This window comes from Delphinus delphis, chromosome 12, assembly GCF_949987515.2.
Source record: "Delphinus delphis chromosome 12, mDelDel1.2, whole genome shotgun sequence".
Lineage (NCBI taxonomy): Eukaryota > Metazoa > Chordata > Mammalia > Artiodactyla > Delphinidae > Delphinus > Delphinus delphis.
In genome coordinates, this window is record NC_082694.2 from 51998638 (window position 1) to 52018169 (window position 19532).

A 19532-nucleotide genomic window follows, 5' to 3' on the forward strand; every position below is an offset into this window, starting at 1 on the left:
GGAGCCCCCCCAGTACACCCTGGTATAACCAACCATTCTCTCCTTGGGCCCTGATCTACACTTTACGTATTCCTGCCCCACCATTTTGTTATACTTATTTGTTCACGTGTTTGCTTGGCCAGACTATAGGCTCCTTAAAGGCACCAACCTTAACACGTTCAACTTTCTATAACCTGCCACACAGTAGGCGCTCAGCAAGCACTGGCTGGCTGAAGAAACGACAAGCCTGGTGGTGTCTGACAAAGTACAAAGTACTCTACAAACACAAGGTAAAGATACTGCTGTCCTTGGCTAGATTCCCAACTCATATGGTTTCAGTGACCTTGCCCTCTGCCAGACTGGGGTGTGAATGGGTCCGAAGGTCGGGATGCCTCGGCCTGGGGAAAGGTGGACACAGACCGCGAAGGCCCTTGCTCAACACAAAGACTCAGTTACGCGGGTCACCAAGTGTCAACGTGCCTCCTGCCAAATGACTCACGACCCGGAAAGGACTAAGGGGGACGAGGAACAGAGGGCACACTGGGGAAGACGTGGCAAGAAGGCAGGAGAAGGCTGGTCCCCTCGGCTCACTGCCGGCACTGGCCCAGTCACTCCTCTCCAGACCCACGGCCCCCGTGTACCCTACAGGACAGTGGGACATAGAAACTGTTCAGGGCCTGGCCTGGAAGCCAAGTGGAAATGGCAGGAGGGCAGAGCCAACTCCAAAAGACACAGAGAGGGTCTGTTTTAACACATCCTTGTGCTTCCCCCACCCCCCCCACCCCCACCCCCGCCGAGATGTGCTGCTGTCTGGGTTCCCTCCTGCCCCACCTCTGGGCCCAGAACTGGGACGGACCAGGTTCAGGCTGCCAGTCCCAAGCCTCCAGTGGGCTGGCCATGGCAAAGCGGTGAATTCAGCAGTCTGTGGGGCCGCCACATTCCCCGTGCTCCATTTGTTCCTTCTGCTCCCAGCAGGGGCCTCTCCACCAGGCTTCTCTGAGAATTCTAAACCCCATCCTCCTTGAAAGCTCACAGCACACCACCTTTTCTCTGAAGGCTTCTTAAGTCTCCCGCCTTCAGAGCCAGCAGCACGTTTTAGCTGCGCCTCCTCTGCGTATGCCTTTCCCCTACATGGTGACCATCCTCTCTGCCCATTTCTGGTTGATCTTTGCACCCAGCGAGAGCAAGGCCTGGGGCTTAGTGAGTGGATGGACACACAGACGAACACACACATTCACTCATGCCGAGTGTAGAGGCCGGTGGCGTTTCTCCCTTTCCATCTAAAAAATGGTTCTTGTGGAATTCATAAACCGTGGCGTATTTATACAATGGAATACTACTCAGAAATAAAGAAAAGGACACACTCTTGATACATACAACACGGGTGAATCTCTCAGAACTTATATTGTGCAGAAGAAGCTACATATCAAAAAGTACAGGCCATATGATTTCAGTTATATGACGTTCAAAACAAGGGCAAAATTATAATCTATATTAACAGAAACCAACCAGTCATTGCCTGGGGTGGGTTTGGGGAGGGGATCAATTGGCAAAGGACCTGAGGGAATTTTCTGGGGAGATGGAAATGTTCTTTGTCTTTATTGCGGTGTTGGTTACATGGGTATCTATACTTGACAAACTCATCAAATTACACATTAAGATCTATGTACGGTGTAAAAATATATCTAAAAATAATAAATATATTCCTTTTTGAAAGGAAGCAATTATGATTCCAGAGGACTAATGAAGATGAAAGTAAACAGGCTACAGTCACTGAGGTAGTGGTCTGTGAAAAAATTTCTAACATATAGCAGACCAAAAAGCTTCCTGGAGCTGGCAACAGCTCTTCCTAGTGAGGGTCACAGTCCAGTCACCCCAGTTCTGCCCATAAAAAGAGGCTTCTTTGTCCGCCTGCCAGTGCAGGGGACATGGGTTTGAGCTCTTGTCCGGGAAGATCCCACATGTCGCGGAGCAACTAAGCCCGTGCACCGTAACTACTGAGCCTGTGCTCTAGAGCCCACGAGCCACAATTACTGAAGCTCACGTGCCACAACTACTGAAGCCTGTGCGCCTAGAGCCTGTGCTCTGCAACAAGAGAAGCCACTGCAATGAGAAGCCTGTGTACCGCAACAGAGAGTAGCAGCCAAAAGTAAATAAATTTATAAAAAAAAAAAAAAAAAGAGGCTTCTTTGCCTTACATTTGCTCTTTGAGTCATATGACGGGCCATTTTCCTGTCACAAACATCTGACGGGAAATCTACTGGGGATTCCAACCCTCGGGTTCCTTCATCCTCTGCCCTGTGTGTTTCTGCACAAGTGGCCCGACCACAACACTAGCTCCAAGATGGAGACGGGCTGCTTCTGAGCCCGCCCCCAAAGGATCCCAGTGGATCCCAGCCCTGTTGAGCGGGCAGGAAGCCAGAGGCTGTCAGGAAGCACGGGCACTGCCTCCTGATTCCCACTGGCAGAGGGGCCTTTATGTGAAAACACCCAGTCGTGCGAGCCAGGGGAGGTCCCCTTTCAAGAGGAGCGCTTGCTTTTTCATTAACTTTGAACTTTCGGTTTGGAGGCAAACTGACCCTGGCACAGCTCAACACCCAGGCTGGTCCGGGCCTCAGCGGTCTCAGTGACTCATCACATCCCAAACAGCAGCCCTTCCAAGAGGCCCCGCCCTTGGAGCCCTGGGCACTGGATGCGGAGATGGAGAGCACGATGCCTCCCCTGTGATGGAACTTTCCAGATGGGTGGACCCCCGCCCTCCTGCCTACCCAGCTGGTCCAAAAGCACAGGGCACCCGAGAGGTGTAGGCCCTGTGGGGGTGGAGGACGGGGGGGGGAGGAAGAAATGCAAGTCATTGCTTCAGCCTTCAGGGAGGAAGCCTCAAGGCCGGGTTGGGAAGAGAACCCTGATAAATCACACTCAAAAGTGGGCAACTGTGGGCATATAAAATGGCAGAGCTGCTGTGGAGGACAGGCTGGCCATTCCTCAGAAGATTAAAACCAGAATTACCATATGATCCAACAACTCGACTTCTGGGTATATATGCAAAGGAATTGAAAAGAGGGCCTAGAAGAGACACGTGTACTACACCCATGATCATAGAGCGTTATTCACAGCAGCAAAAAGGTAGAAGCAACCCAAGTGTCCACTGATGGATGAATAAAGAAAATGTAGGATAGGACTTCCCTCGTGGCACAGTGGTTAAGAATCCGCCTGCCAATGCAGGAGACATGGGTTCAATTCCCTGGTCCGGGAAGATCCCACACGCCGCGGAGCAACTAAGCCTGTGCACTGCAACTACTGAGCCCGCGTGCTTACAGCCTGTGCTCCACAACAAGAGAAGCCACCACAATGAGAAGCCTGCTTACCACAACGAAGAGTATCCCCCACTCACCACAACTAGAGAAAGCCCACGCGCAGCAACCAAGGCCCAATGCAACGCAAAAAAAAGAAACCATTATTTTTTTTTATTGTAGTATATACACACAATGGAATATTATTCAGCCTTAAAAAAGAAGGAAATCCTGCCATATGCAACAACATGGATGAACCTTAAGGACATTATGCTGAGTGGAATAAACCAGTCACAAAAGACAAAGTCTGTATGATTCCACTTCTGTGAGGTACCTAGAGTAGTCAAACTCATAGAGACAGAAGACAGCATGGTGACTGCCAGGGGCTGGGGGAGGAGAATGGAAAACTGTTTACTGGGTGCAGTTTCAATTTTGCAAGATAAAGTGTTCTGGGGATTGGCTGCACAACAACATGAATGTACTTAACACTACTGAACTGTACACTTAAAAATTTTTAGGATAATAATTTTGTTATGCAGCTAAAAAATTCTTAATGGTTAAGATGCTAAATTTTTTTTTTTTTTTTTTTTGCGGTACGCGGGCCTCTCACTGTTGTGGCCTCTCCCGTTGCGGAGCATAGGCTCCGGACGCGCAGGCTCAGTGGCCATGGCTCACGGGCCCAGCCGCTCCGCGGCATGTGGGATCTTCCTGGACCGGGGCACGAACCCATGTCCCCTGCGTTGGCAGGTGAACTCTCAACCACTGCGCCACCAGGGAAGCCCAAGATGCTAAATTTTATGTTACATTTTACCAATTGAAAAAAAAAAGCAAACAATTTGACTCCTTGTATCAAAGTTTCTGAAAAGTGTACACATTTCAATCCAGTAACTCTACTTCTAGAAATTTATCCTTAAAAAAATAATGTATGCAAAAAATGCAAAAGTTGAGCTTCAAGGATATGCAGTGCAGTATTGTTTATAATGGCAAAAAAAAAAAAAAAGAGATTTAACCTGCAGGTTCAATAACAGGAGACAAGTTTGCTGAACTACAATAGATTCTTACAATGAAATGCTATAAAGCTATTTTATGTAGTGATGTAGATGTATACTAGAAACTATTTCGTAAAATATTAACTTTAAAAAACAAGTGTATAAAATATATGATTGTATGAACTTATTTTCGTTTAAAACATAAAAACCTATAGGAAAAAAGACTGGAAGGATATACCTCAAAATGTTTAGAGAGATCTTAGTCTCAGTTTCCCCAAAGACAAAATAAGATCACTCACAATGCCCACCTCATAGGGTAGCTGTGAAAATTAAATTAGATGGGTCTTATAGAGAACAGAAAGTACGCTCTCAGAAAACGTTTCAAGTGATGCTCAAAATGACCTCTCATGTAGGGGTTTAGCCTTTCCCTAGAATGACAAATGAGAAATCTAATTCCGGGAGAAGATACTCCTTCCAACACCCCTCAGCTCAAAGTGCCAACTAGATCCAGGTCTTCTGGCTTCAACACCGTCCGTTCTCTCGGCCCAGACTCCATGCGTCTTTCCTTACCCTCGGTAACCCACCAGAGGTTCCCACATCTCAGGCTTCTGGCCAGCGCACGGGGGCCTGCCTTTCCCATGTGTATCCAATGGCTGAATTATAGCTGTCTAACCTGGCAGGAATGGGCCCTAGTGTTGGTGCTGGTTTCTCAAATACACCCCCCAAAACCCTGTCCATACTCCACACCTCCACCAACTACTCTCTGGGGTGTTCTCCAACGATGGAGGAAAAGCCTGCCAGGAGAAGATGTGGGGAGACCACTCCAACTCCCCGTGGTCTCCCTCCATGAGTCCACTTACCCTCCTGCCCTGTTTCGTATCTCGCAGTCCAGGCAGAACCTCAATGAAGGCTTGGTAAGCACACAATGAACACACCCAGCCTCCTTCCAAGACACCCTCATCTGCTCACTCCTCTCCACCTGGAGGCCAGCCTCTCACTCCGTGGACCACAGTCTGTGGCCAGGGCAGCAGCACCAAAAGTGCTGACCTGCTTCCCCACAAGGCAGACGGCCCACGCCCCTCTGAGAAGGAAGCCAAAATAAACAGTTAATTCCTGCCATACCAGGACTAAAAAAACCCCCAAACCAATATCCCACCATGTCCTGCCCCAGGAGCAGCCTGGTGTTCCTTTATTTTTGAAAGTTTTACTAAAGCCATAAAATCCCAGGTGAGAGCAGAGGAGCTGGGGGTTTCAGAGGCTGAAAGAACAGAAAAAAAGAAAAAAAAAAACCTTGAGGGGTGAGGAGAAGAGAATTTGCAGATCATAATTCTCACAGCTGCCTAATGTTTTTTACATTTTTACTTTTCACAGCACCTTCACAACTGAGCATCTCACTGCAGTATTTTGGGTGAACCGGGGGCATTTTCCTTCATAGCCAGGCAGGTCTTCTATCGGTGAGCCAGCAGGCAAGCCTGCCCGGAGTGGCCTCGCTGGTGCTGGGCCGTGAACAAGCGGCAAAGGGGTTTGCTAGGCTGAAACACAGGGCAGCACTGGTTTTCAAGGGGCCCACAGACACAACAAGCCCCAAATTAGGCAGCAACGACTCGGTCTTTAGGGCTCAGGGCAGGACTCATGGCTGGAGAGATGGGGGGTCATTCCCCACATCATTACCACATTGAGCGAGCACCAGAAAAAGGAAAGCAACACAGGCCGGAGGAGAGAAGGAAGCCGTTCGCCACAGAACGGCCCTCTGAGAGGCGGACAATGACACTGGTGCTTTTGGGGGCTGAACTGGGTAAGGCTTGAGATGTCGAAAGAACAGTCCCTGAAGCATCCTGCACGTCCGTCAAAGCTGGGGCTACCCCTTAGGACTCAAACCAACAGAATAGAGGACAGTTTGTCACCTGGATCTACAACGGCTTTGCCTCGTCTAGGGCCCAGAGCGCTCTGCTCCAGATGGACCCAGACAGCATGCTGACCAACAGGTGAGCTGACTTTACGGGAAACAGGCTGGGCCACACTTCATGGTATGGCTACCTAAGGCCAAAGTTCTGGAACACCAGCAAAAGGGAGACCCTGAGCCTTCCTGCTGGGCTCTCAGTGCCCCCTCATTTCCCAGTCCTCCCATGCACAACCTCTCTTAGCTCCAAAAAGGTAAGACAACACCCCGCTCCAAACAAGCCACCTCCATCTCCCAGGGGCCTCCCTCTGGATTTTCCTTTCCCTGGAAGGCACCTCTTCCACTCGTCAGCAGCTGACTCCTCCTGAAGTTCAGCCTCACCTCCCAGCTCACATGGGAAGGCCCCACAGCTAGCTGGGTCTCACTCACTTCCCTCTCTGGAACAGAGTGTGTCAGTCAAACAAGTACTCCCTGGGCATCAGGGACGAGCCCCAAAGCCAGAATCAGAGAGAGCCAGGTTCAAATCCTCACCTGGTCACTACCGGTGTAACCCGAGGAGAGTCAATTCTGCCTGAGCTCTGGGGTTCTGTCCTCCATACCTTTCACCTACTTTGGTAACAGCACCCTGATTTTCCTTCGAGGAACCATTCCTCCAACTCAGTCCACAAGATTCAAGTGGGGAAATCCCACCCCGGGCACCAAACCAGCCACCTAAATGCCGGTCACTGAAACGGGTTCCAGGGTGGGCATGAGACCAAACCAGGTCAACGAGAACCTTCCCCAAGGCTTTCTCTCCTCCTGAGGTTGTGAGTTTAGGCTGCAGGACCACGTAAACCTGGAGCTGTCGAGAAAGACCACAACACGTGGAGTCCCTGGACCCAGCTATGTTTGATGCTATCTGCCCCCAACGACTTACTACTTACATAGGCCCATACGTTTTCAGTCCCTCCCCCTTTTGGTTGTTGCTTTTCCAGCTAGCTGGGGTTGCATTTTTGTCATTACAACCGTAAGTCTGATTATACAGAAACCAATCCCTAGAAGCATGATGTCAGAGGAACAAGTCGTGAAAGGCAGGACTGGCTGAGCTGGGGTCAGGTATGGGAGGAAATGCAGGACTGGCTGAGCTGGGGTCAGGCATGGGAGGAAAGGCAGGACTGGCTGAGCTAGGGTCAGGTATGGGAGGAAAGGCAGGACTGGCTGAGCTGGGGTCAGGTATGGGAGGAAATGCAGGACTGGCTGAGCTGGGGTCAGGCATGGGAGGAAATGCAGGACTGGCTGAGCTGGGGTCAGGCATGGGAGTGAGGATTGTGCCACTTCTCAGCTAAGAAACTGGAATTCCAGATACAAGGCGGCAGCAATGCCAGTTGAAATGCAGCCTATTTGGTCTTGAGGCGAGACCTTGGGCCACGAAGGCTGGAGCTTTAGGCTGTCTGGTAGAACACTGCAGGGTAACTAGCCTGTGCTGGGGCCCACAGTGAGGCCTACAGGAAGGGGCAAGCTGCGCTCCCGGCAGCCGTTCGGAATGACACAGCTTTGCAAACAGGCCCTTTTTGCCTGTGGACAAAAATAGAGACGGCTGAGAATCAAATCAGACAATCGGAGTTGGCAGTTCTCTGCTCCTGCTGAAGGTAGTGCTGGAAGGGGCAGGAAAACCGGACCCCATCAGGAGCTAAGGCTGCGGCCCGGGAAAGGCCTGATTCCTCCAGGACCCCCCCAAAGAACCCTGATGTGGGTCTAACCTTGCTAGAGTCCCCTATGTCCCCAGGGCCCACTTAGGGCCCCCTCTGGGCTACCCTGAGGGGCAGAATGACAGTGCCCAAAGGCATCATCCATCCTGGCCAGCCCCCAGGCTCTGCAGTAAGTGTCAGGACCCTACCTCTCCTTTCTCAGGGCTTCTGGACGTCCCATACCCTCCTCTGTCTGTGCGAATGCATCTCGGAGGTAACCCCTCTGGAGGGGTCCTCTGTCATAGGCAGGACTCAGGCTTCGGAGACAACCACTGGCCACCAGCCCAAGCTCTGCTATTCACAGGCTGCACGATCGTGGACAAGCCTCAGTTTTTCCATCCATACAGTGGGCATATAACAACTCCCTCCCATTCTACAGAGATCAATTGAAAGTTAACCCACCAGCCCACAGATATCAATATCTATTAAACAAGAGTTCCAGGGCCGTGTTTCTCAAACTGTAAGGTGAATACATGTCACCTGGGAATGCTGTTAAAACGTAAATTCTGATTCAGTACTTCTGGTGAGGGGCCTGAGAATCTACATTTCTAGACTCCTGGGTGGCGCACATGTGATAATCCCACACCCTTACCACGCCCGCACCCTCGACAATCATACGCTCAGGTTCCAGAGGGGAAGGGTCCACACCTCAGGTTTCTGGGTACACCATCGAAGTCAGGTACACCAGAGGAGCTTGGAAGACTGGGGGAGAAGGGACCAAATGGGGGATTGTGCTAGGCAGGGGAAGGGCCCTCAGCCCTGCCAGGGCCGGCAGGTGACTTGGGAGCAGCCGGCCACAGTACAGGCCAGACCCATTAACCTGGCAGCCAGGAGGAGCTAGAGGCAGGACCTAGGGAGAGGGAGTTCTTCCTCCAAAGCCAGAGGCCCCAACAGGGCCCAGCCCACCTCCCGGAGGCCAAAATGAGGCCCTAAAAATCCAGGCCTCCGCTCCTGGCAGGACCAGGTCAGTCTGAGCCCAGTTGTGAAGTTGGGGGACAGTTCGCTCAGACAGGGAAGTGAAGCTATTTTATTTTTCTATCTTAGTGAAAAATCTGTGGTGTTCATACTGTTTCTAAACAAACTTGACATGAACAATAACCTTTTTCCCCTTGGAGAAGTTGGAGGGTCATATATCACCCACCTCCCCACCAAGCAATATATACATATGTGCACGTAATGTTTCTGCACTTCAAGCAAGAGAAACCCACGACTGCTTCACCTGCCCCCTTCTCTCAAGCTCCTGGGACAGTGTCTGAAGCCCTCCCTGGGAATCAGAAAGCATCTTCTGGTCTAATCCATGTCCCCTCGACTTCAGAGCAAGGCCAAGTCCTTGTGAGTGACCTGCCAGAGGACACCCTGCCTAGTCCCTCTGCTCTGAAGGGGAAAGCAGGTGCACTGAGTATGTCTTTTGTGGGTGAAGAGACCCAGAGCCCGCTCTTGAGACACCCATACACACGCCCCCACTGAGCCTCCAGGCCTGGCTGCTCAGGCCCCTCCCACCATGACACACTGCCCCGCCCTCCTCCCGCCAACCAGGTGTGCCTGAGAACTCAACTCCCTGCCCCACTGGAAGACACCAAGTGGAACCATGGAGCGGAATACGATGCAAGATGATAAATGAGCTGACATGTAATGGCCTAGCCAGGCCGAGTCCTGTGGAGAAGGCACATCAGGCTCCCGCAGGAGGCCGCCTGGCATCTGACAGCCTGAAAAGAGGCAGCCTGGTGGCAGGCACTCTGGTTCACACACAAACCAACTGACGTGTCACTTGCACCGGCCTCAGTTTTCTCATCTGTAACCTGAGAATTGGCCTAGATCATTTCTATGCTTCCTTTCAGCCTAGAATTCTGAGCAGCCCCATCAAGGGGTGTTTACAAGCTCTGGCTGCCTGGGTTCAAATCCTGGCTCTGCCAATGCCAGTGACATCCACAAGAGTCCCTTCACCTCTCTCCTCGTAACTCCTGGGCTGTAACATGGGACTGAAGAGAACACCTGCTCAGGGAGGGGGTTGCTGTGTGGATTGAATGAGGGCACCCCTGGCATGGAGTGTTTAATAAATATATATTATTATTCTGTGAACTCTGTGGCATACTGCTGCCACCGTCCTTATGATGGCCTGAATGTTTGTGTCCCCTCAAGTTCATATGTTGTAGCTTTAACCCGAAATGTGACGGTATTTGGAGGTGGTGCCTTTGGAAGGTAATTAGGGTTAGATGAGGTCATGAGGGTGGGGACTTCACGATGGGATTAGTGGCTTTATGAGAAGGCAAAGAGAGAGGGATCTCTCCATGAGCACCCATGGAGGAAAGGTCACGTGAGGACATAGCAAGAAGGTGGCCATCTGCAACCCAAGGAGAGAGGCCTCACCAGACACCAACACTGCTGGTACATGGATCTTGGGTTTCCCAGCCTCTAGAACTGTGAGAAATAAATTCCTATTGTTTAAGCCACCCACTCTATGATATTTTGTTATGGCAACCTAGCAGACTAAGACAAGCCCCATGCTCATAAGTGAAGTCAGGACCAGTGACCAGCCATCCCCATCCCCTACTCTCTGCACTGGGAGCCACACCAGGTCCCGCCGAACCCAGGAAAATCACCACCATGCACACCCTGGAGGCCACGTGCACAGTCTCAAGCACACGCAGGGTCAGAAGAACCTCAGCATGCTGAGCAGCAGGGCGCAGGCATTGCGACAGGACAGGGAGGACGGGCAGAGAGGAGGCAAGCAAGGGGGAAGCCTAGTGCAGTCAGTGGGGGGCGGGGAGTCAGTACAGCCCATGAACGAGCAGCCCACGCCAGGGACACCCAGCTCCTTACCTCCCCTGCAGCACCTGTGACCACCGGGCCTGTGTTCCCCCAAGAAGCTGGAGGCGTGCTGGAAAGAGTAGAGAGCAGGAGACAGGGAGCAGTAGGTACCGAGCCAGGTCTACAGGAAAAAGTGCCGGAAAGGAGCCCTAAGAAAGGGTGTTAGGTTCGGGAGTCCATGGCGTAAGTGGTTTCCAAGAGGCCAGAAAGACCCAAATGCCAAATGAAGATCACCCCCAAGACCAGCCTGTACCGGGGGCACGGAGCAGGGGATGAGAGAGCAAAGGGAGAAGACCCCACACTGGACTGTCCCAGATGGGCACCTGCCTCCCACAGGCTGGCACCAGGTCTGTCTGGGGGAAGATCTCGGCAGATTTCCTGGGATTGTGTGAACAGTCTCTCAATGGGGAAAGGGACCCAGGGACCCACAGGTGGACAAACAGCTCTCAAGAAGCCCCATCGGCCATGGTTAAAGGAGGCTGTGCCCTGCACAGATGTCATAGTCAATCTCCCAGGACACAGAGGCGTGGGAGTGGGCACTCATAGTGCAAGGCCAATGTCAGAGAGTGGAGGTTCCAATCCTGGATGCACCGCAAATCTCTGGGTAACTCCAGGTAAGGTACATCCCCTCTCTGGGCCTCAGTTTCCCTGTATATAAGATGGGAGAATGTCCCCATCTCTAAGAGAAAAGAAGGTGACAAATACTTTACCAATGCCAGACACCAAATCCCCACAGGGTCACACGTGTTTCTAGACTTTTCTCTGGGGGTTGGTTTGTGCTGGAATAAAGAGATGATCAAACATCCAAGATTCCTGGCAACAGTGTGGACAGAGGGGCTCCTGGGACCTCACTGCCACCAAGAGCCACCACTCGGGCTCTGTGATCCCAGGATTCAGGGACCCAGGGAAGGTGGTGCCTGAAGCACAAAGTCTGGGGGAGGGCTTTCACTGCCATGTAACACCTTCAGGGTCAGTTCAAGGGCACTCTTTCCCCAGGTGGGCATCCACAGCGCACATGATGAAATTCCTACATCACTGACCCTGTGTGCCTGGCTCCCCACCACAGCATCACTCGCCCTGGGAACTGGCTCTGACCTGCCCATCACAGGACCCAGCATTGCCTCCCTGGGCGGCTCACTGCAGGTGCCCAGCAAATGCCTGAGGAGAGCCAGGCTGCTCTGTGCCGTTGAGCACCTGATCGGTAGCCAACGCCAGTCACTAGTGCCACTCTAACAACGGGTGGCACGCTTTTAAAGCCCTTCTCACCCTGGTTACACAACTGATTCCTCTCGTTCATGGTAACCCTGTGAGGGTAGGTATTTCGACCCTGTCTTTCAGGTAAAGCCACTGAGGCCAAGAAAGGTGAAGAGCTGTATGCCCAAGGGCACACAGTCAGGTGACTATCTGTCAACAGAGCCAGGGCAGGATCCTGAGTCTTCTGACCTGACATCCGTCAGCCGGCATGTGCTGATGTGGTTGGTTACCCTGGCATCCACCCGGCTGGTCAGTGCCTGGGCACTCCCGGGGGTTAAGTACCTTAAACGCTGCCCTGCAGGCCCACCCTCAACACAGCACTGCTGCCCTGCAGCTGCCACCTGCTCCCGGCACATGGGGGCCAGAGTGTAACGAGCTGCGCACAGTGGTGGGGAGACCCGGCCGGTGCTCACACCTACCTTTGATGACAAAGGCCTCCGCCAGCAGCCGCATCTGATACAGGGGCTTATTCTCCATGGACATGTCATCAATCCCGGCCCGCGCGTACATGCTGATGGCATCTCGGTACGAGCCCTCCACGTAATGCAGCTTGCCCAGGATCAGCATGGCCTCACACATGTACTGCGGCTGAAAGGCCAAGGACCACATCAGCAGGGTCCTGCCCCAGAGACGCCGGCCCCACCCCCACCGGGGACCTGAGAATGAACGCTCTCCTCACCGAGCCATGAGGGTCTGCCTACGATCCTGCTCAGAACTCCCCTCCTCTTCCAGGAAGCCTTCCCGACCCTCAGACACATGTGGACAGCTCCCCTATCCGCACACCTGCAGTCCGTGGCCTATGCTGTGGCTCTTAGTGACATTCTTATGAGTCCCTAACTGCTTCAATGTGCGTGTACCTTATGCCCCCAACTGGACTGCAGGCAGCTTGCAGACTGGCCCTGACTCCTCTCTCCTGAAGCTCCCAGAAGCTTTGGCCCACCAGTGGGCAGTCAGGGGCCCAGCCAAGTTTTGCGGGGCCTAAAGCTTATATAACTGGGGGGCTCCTCTATATATGCATATATGTACAAATATATAACTAGGTGAAAGGCCTTGGAAAGAGTCCTGCAGGTGAGGCAGCTGAAGCCCGCACTCAAAGCAGCAGAGCCCCTGCGGGGAGACGGCCACCCACAGCAGCCGCACGGACAGAAGACAGGAGGAGAGTGAAGGCCCGCGAGGCCACTGCCCTCTTCTTATCAGAATCAAGTGCCTGCATTCAAACCGCTTTTCTTTCCCCTACTTGACCAAGTGCCGCTTACGCCCAAATCTCCACCCCATACAAGGCCTCTTAGGGCCTCCCTCAGAGCCCAAGGATGTGTGGTCAGCCCTGCCTGAGAGTCCTGGCCTTGGACGCGGGCCCAGAGCTCCCACCTTCTGAGGCCACTCCACTTCCATGTCTGTGCTCAGCTGACCCACCACCCTCTTGGCCAGGCTCTGGGCGCCACCCCTGCCACACAGCATCAATTCTGTCCACAGAGCTCCCAGGAGATGCAGCGTTGGTCAGCACCCCGGCCTCTGTCACCAACAGGAAGGTGTTGCCCCTGACTCCCTGCAGGGAGAGCAGAGTAGTCTGGGGAACCTGTGACCCCAGGGGAGGCGTCCACCACTCCTCGCCATCTACTGCCCTCTCAGAAGCCAACGAAGAGAAATGGAACACGGCAAAGCCAAATTCTCCTTCCTCACTGGTCTTTGGTTTTTGTAAATACACGTTCTTCCTTTGCTCACACAAGCCCCCATCTAGAAGAGCCTTCCCTTCCCCTCGGTCTATCCAGATCCTCCTCTATCCTTCGGAGACTTGCTCAGGCCCAGAAGCCTCCCTGACTACCAGACAGCTCCCTTCTGCTGACCTCCTACAACGTCTCTACCAAGTGGACCCACTGGGCCCCTGCGTGCCTGACCTGTTGACTAGTGATTAACTCTCAAAGGCTGAATTTTTCAAGGGGACTTGCTAGTCTCCCCAGACAGGCTGCCTACACCCTGGGCCAGGGCCACAGATCACACACCCCCAGAGGCACGTGGCCCACAGTCCCTCAAGCTGAGCAACCGCTCTGCCATCCCTGCTCCCCTGGTCTCAAGCCACAGGCACATTTCCTCCCTGCTCTGGCCTGGTTTTCCCCATTGCTGAGGGTGAGAAAATAACAGCCACCCCTCAACTCCCAGCACAGCAATGCCAAGAGCATTAATAGGGCAAAGTCCAGAAAACAGCTTTGAACTTTTCTTTAGAAAGGAGCTAGATAAACACAGGCCATGAGTAATTATTATTATTATCCTGTCCTACTATAAAGGCGGAAAAGGGCAGCTAAGCTGAGGACACGTTTCAGGGCAAGATGACAGGGTGTAGCTCAGAGTGGTTCCTGGTGGATCAAAGACAGTTGACAGCAGAGCTTCCAGCAAGCTGGCAGAAAATTAAGGACAACGTGGTGAATGTTTCTAAAGCTAAAGTTATACTATTTAAAACGTTACCCTTAATTCTTAAGCACATCTGTCTTGTGTTTCAGTGTTGTTTTTCTTTTATGGAGTGATGGTTATAGAAGATGGTATGGTTTTGCTGTTGTGTTTTGGGGCTTTTTTAATGTCCTTACTTGGCAGAATGAAAAGTTGGCTACACTCAGCAGAACCCATGCCTCTGAATTTGAACCTGGCCTGTCAATCCAACAGTCAGGGAACCACAGAGCCCAGGCCCTGTGGAAGGATGCTATGTAGGAAGTCACTGGGTCTGGGGAATAGTCCCTCTGCTGGGTGGGTCAGGCGTGTCACCTAGTCTTTTTGTGCCTCAATGTATCTGTCAATAAATAGGGAAGAATGACCTCATGTGGATACCCAGGTAAGAGGAAGAAGAGATGAGGAAACACTTCACAGATGCAAAATGAGACCCGAAAAAGCAGGAGTGGCAGCATCACCACTACCGTTAGCTCAGGTTTCTCAGTCATTATTTCATTTCTACTCCAGCACTACGGAGACAGCACCAGGAAATGGCAGACAGCATGAGAACTTGGGAGTAGAGGCAAATAGGCCCGCGTTCAAGACCTGCACTGTGGTCCTTGGCTAAGTGACTAACCTCTCCTAGGTCTCAGTTTCTTCATCTGGAAAATGGGGATAATAGTAAATACCATTGCAGAAGGTTACAGAGAGGCACCAGTGAGAGGGTGCAAAGCCTGGCACTTGCTGGATAACAGAAGTTAGGACAAATGGCTCATTGTCACCAGCCTCCAAAGCACTGAGCTGTATGGGATCTCAGAGATGACTAAGAGTAGAAAGTTCCAAACTACCCTGAGGAGGCGCCCCAGGACCCACCTCCCCTCCTCATCCCATCAGAGCTACTCGGGATGCAGGGGAATCCACCTGAGATTTCATCTGCTGCCAGGAAAGAGCATCCCCCCAGCCACACCCTGGCCTTTGGGGTAAGATAGAGAATCCCACAAACTATTTTTAATATTTTATTTTCCCTGATCAACAGCAAGTTTTTGGCCTTGGCTCAGAAAACAGTGAATTTCTCGATTTCATTGGTGTCTATGTATGTCTTTGATTAACAAAGCACGGTAAAATTTTAAAATTAACCGCTAGCCATTTTTTAATTTTAGTTTTTTGGTCGCACCACACAGCTTGCGGGATCTCAGTTCCCTGACCAGGGATTGAACGCGGGCCACAGCAGTGAAAGCCCAGAATCCTAACTGCTAGGCCACCAGGGAACTCCTAAGCATGGTAAAATTTGTACTTAATAAATGTGATATGGTAGACAGAATAGTTTTCACAATAATACACGTGGATACCATTCAGCCAATACAAAGAATGAGGTACTGGCATGCAGAAAGCTTCAAGTGCAAGTTTTCAGGGCAAAAGTGCAACTTGACAAATATGAATCCTATGACTAATAAGAAAAGAAATCTCCACACATGTGTATGTGTGTTTGTTAACGCACAAAGAAAGCATATGGGATTCACACCAAATGGTGACTAGCGCTCAACTCTGGGGATGGAAGTGGGCATGGGGCTAGGGGTGGAAACAAGGATGTATTTATTAGTCAAACTCTTTATTTTATTTAGTGAATTTTTTTTTACAATAAGCCCGAGTCATTTCTATTTTAAAAAGAATTTTTAAATACATAATAGAGTCTACTGGAAAGAAAAAAATTAAAAGGGTCCTGGTGGGAAAAGCTTGAGACCCATGAATCAAGTCCAACCATCTTGATTGGCAGATGAGGAACTGGAGGGTCCAGGATGTCAGGGGACAGGCTCAGGGTCAAGCAGCTATTTTAATCCGAGACAAAACCTCCCAGAGCTACAATAATCCCTGTCAAGGAGTCTAAACGCAGTTACCTTAAACTTCCAGTATAGTCTCCCCACACTGCTTACAGAAAATGCCCCCCACTTCTTGGCCTGCTGTTCCAGTCCCACTCTCTCGCCCTAATGTCCCTTTACACCAATTACACACCAGTCCCTTACACTCTTGCTAACTGACATACTTTAAGGAAATTCTTCTAAGAGGAGCTCTTTGATTATACACTGCTTCCGTAGCTTGGAATGCCTTGTCTTATCTGTGTATGTCTATATCCTGACCTCCTTCAAGGTCCAGCCCCCAATGGGTCCAATTCCAGCACTATCATAATCCTGAGTTGACTCCCCACCTCACCCCAGGGAGTGTCCCCCTCAGACTTGCCTCCCCATGTATGGTACTCCTGTAGCATGTGTCACAGTACACCTTGAATAATTTTTTAATAGGACTATCTTCCCAGTAGCCTTGCAACCTCCCTGAGGGCAGGGTCCATGCTGGACTCATCTTTATTGCCCTGAAAGTACATAATACAATGCCTTGCACATAGTAGGTTGCAATAAAATACGTAAGTCAGGAAATATATTACTTTGGAACATCTCTTGAAAAATCATTTCCCCTTGGGGTCTCTAATGACATACCCATACTTCTTTTATAGTTCAGGATACATGGTAATTGAGAACAGTTTCAAACTTGAAACTGCCTGAGAATCACCAAGAGAGCTTGTTAAAATGCAGGTTCTGAATCAGATTTTGCATTCTTAACCAGCTCCCAGATGATGCCCATACTGCGTGTGGGTGGACCATGCTTCGAGCAGTAAAGGTCTAAAGAAAGCTGTGACTATTCTTCCCTCTATACTGCCCCTCAGTGCCTTGCATATAGTAGTTGCTCAATAAGTGCACATGGACTCGAACTGGCTTGCCATGTTATGGAGTGCTTCCGTTGCTAGCCAACTCAGCATGTTTGCCTGTTTCCAACTAGATCATACATTCACTGAGGTTTTATTTCCCTGAGATCCTCAAAGAAGCCAAAGGACCAGGCACAAACTAGGTCAACCAAACGCTGTGTAATAGAAATATATAACTTGGGCCACAAGTGCAAGCCACAAGTGTAATTTAGATTTTTCTAGTAAACATTTCTAGTCACATTAAAAAAGGTAAATATAGGTAAAATTAATTTTAATAATACATTTTATTTAATATATTCTAAATATTATCATTTGAATATGTAATCAATATAAAGAATTGATGCTCTTTTATATTCCGCGTTTTGTACTAAGTCTTCAAAATCCAGTGTGTGTTTCACACTCACAGCACAGCTCAGTTTGGACAAGCCATGTGGCTAGTGGCTACTGTATTGAACAGGGCAGGCCAACCCTTAAGGGACACTTGCTGCTCAGGTGACCAAATGACCCCAGAAGGTCCTCACAGCAGAGACGAGGCAGGAGAGAGGAGAGACAGCTCCAGGCTGGGTGGGTGGGGGGGTCTACAACTTACCGGCAGCCTCCCGTGATTAAGGATACTGCTCAGATGGTTTCTGGCTTCATTCATCTTCGGCTCACTCTTCTCCAGCAGAGGGATAGAGTCTTTTATCTTGGAGTGGTTCTCCTTCAAACACTGCTCCAGGAGGGCCTCGGCCAGGAGCAATTTCCCAAAGCCATCTGGAAAACAAGGCAGGGATCACAGTGGCTACGTGAGGACAGTAGTCCCCTGAACATCGCAGATGTGGAGACTGGTACACGCCCCTGTACCCACCCAACACCCCCAAGCCAGCATTTGAAAGGCTCGGATCTGAGAAAATAAAGACATAGTTTCTATGCACTTAAAACAGCCTTTAAAGAAAAAACACACATTCTACCATGGTCACAGCACCAACTGCCCCCTTGGGTTTATTTTCTGTAGTTCAGTGTTTGAGGAGGTGGAGTTCCCAGGACTTGGAACAAGCCCAGAATTTCAGAATTTAAAATGAGGGACAGAGATTGGTTCAAGATGGCGGAGTGGAAGGATGTGCGCTCACTCCCTCTTGCGAGAGCACCAGAATCACAACCAACTGCTGAATAATCATTGACAGGAGGATGCTGGAACTCACCAAAAAAGATGCCCCACATCCAAGGACAGCAGAGAAGCCACAATGAGATGGTAGGAGGGGTGCAATCACAATAAAATCAAATCCCATGGCTGCTGGGGGGGTGACTCACAAACTGGAAAACATACCACAGAAGTCCACCCACTGGAGTGAAGGTTCTGAGACCCACGTCAGGCTTCTCAACCTGGGGGTCCAGCAACGGGAGGAGGAATTCCCAGAGAATCAGACTTTGAAGCCTGGCAGGATTTGATTGCGGGACTTCGACAGGACTGGGGGAAGGGGAGACTCCACTTTTGGAGGGCACACACAAAGTAGTGTGTGCATCGGGACCCAGGGAAAGGAGCGGTGACCCTATAGGCGACTGAACCACAGCTACCTGCTAGTGTTGGAGGGTCTTCTCAGATGCAGGGAGTGGGCTGTGGCTCACCATGGGGACAAGGACACTGGCAGCAGAAGTTCTGGGAAGTACTCCTTGGCGTGAGCCCTCCCAGAGTCCACCATTAGCCCCACCAAAGAGCAGGTAGGCTGCAGTGCTGGGTCACCTCAAGCCAAAAAACCAACAGAGAGGGAACTCAGCCACACCCATCAGCAGACAAGCAGATTAAAGTTTTACTGAGCTCTGCCCACCGGAGCAACACCCAGCTCTACCCACCACCAGTCCCTCCCAACAGGAAGCTTGCACAAGGCTCTTAGATAGCCTCATCCACCAGAGGGCAGACAGCAGAAGCAAGAAGAACTATAATCCTTCAGCCTGTGGAAGGAAAACCACATTCACAGAAAGACAGACAAAATGAAAAGGCAGAGGACTATGTACCAGATGAAGGAACAAGATAAAACCCTGGAAAAACAACTGAATGAAGTGGAGATAGGCAACCTTGCAGAAAAAGAATTCAAAATAATGATAGTGAAGATTATTCAGGAGCTTGGAAAAAGAATGGAGGCAAAGATTGAGAAGATGCAAGAAATGTTTAACAAAGACCTAGAAGAATTAAAGAACAAAGACCTAGAAGAATTAAAAAATGAACAGAGATGAACTATACAATAACTGAAACGAAAATACACTGGAAGGAATCAATAGCAGAGTAACTGAGGCAGAAGAACGGATAAGTCACCTGGAAGACAGAATGGCAGAATTCACTGCCATGGGACAGAATAAAGAAAAAAGAATGAAAAGAAACAAAGACAGCCTAAGAGACCTCTGGGACAACATTAAACACAACAACATTCGCAT

The 19532-nt window shown here is 50.6% G+C and overlaps 1 protein-coding gene across 3 annotated transcripts in view; it reads right to left on the bottom strand.

The window, feature by feature from the left end:
* The window catches only part of TTC7A (tetratricopeptide repeat domain 7A), a 155924-nt gene that overhangs the window by 90604 nt on the left and 45788 nt on the right, over nucleotides 1-19532 (bottom strand). For 2 of the 3 annotated variants that reach the window (XM_060026674.1, XM_060026673.1), the window contains 2 exons: nucleotides 17713-17876; nucleotides 12370-12538 (listed from right to left, as the gene is read on the bottom strand). In XM_060026674.1, coding sequence (XP_059882657.1) covers nucleotides 12370-12538; nucleotides 17713-17766 — 223 coding nt within the window. In that variant the 5' untranslated portion in view covers nucleotides 17767-17876. Of the gene's footprint in view, nucleotides 1-12369; nucleotides 12539-17712; nucleotides 17877-18677; nucleotides 18792-19532 lie in introns of those variants that run through there. The other variant, XM_060026675.1, reaches the window with a different exon arrangement.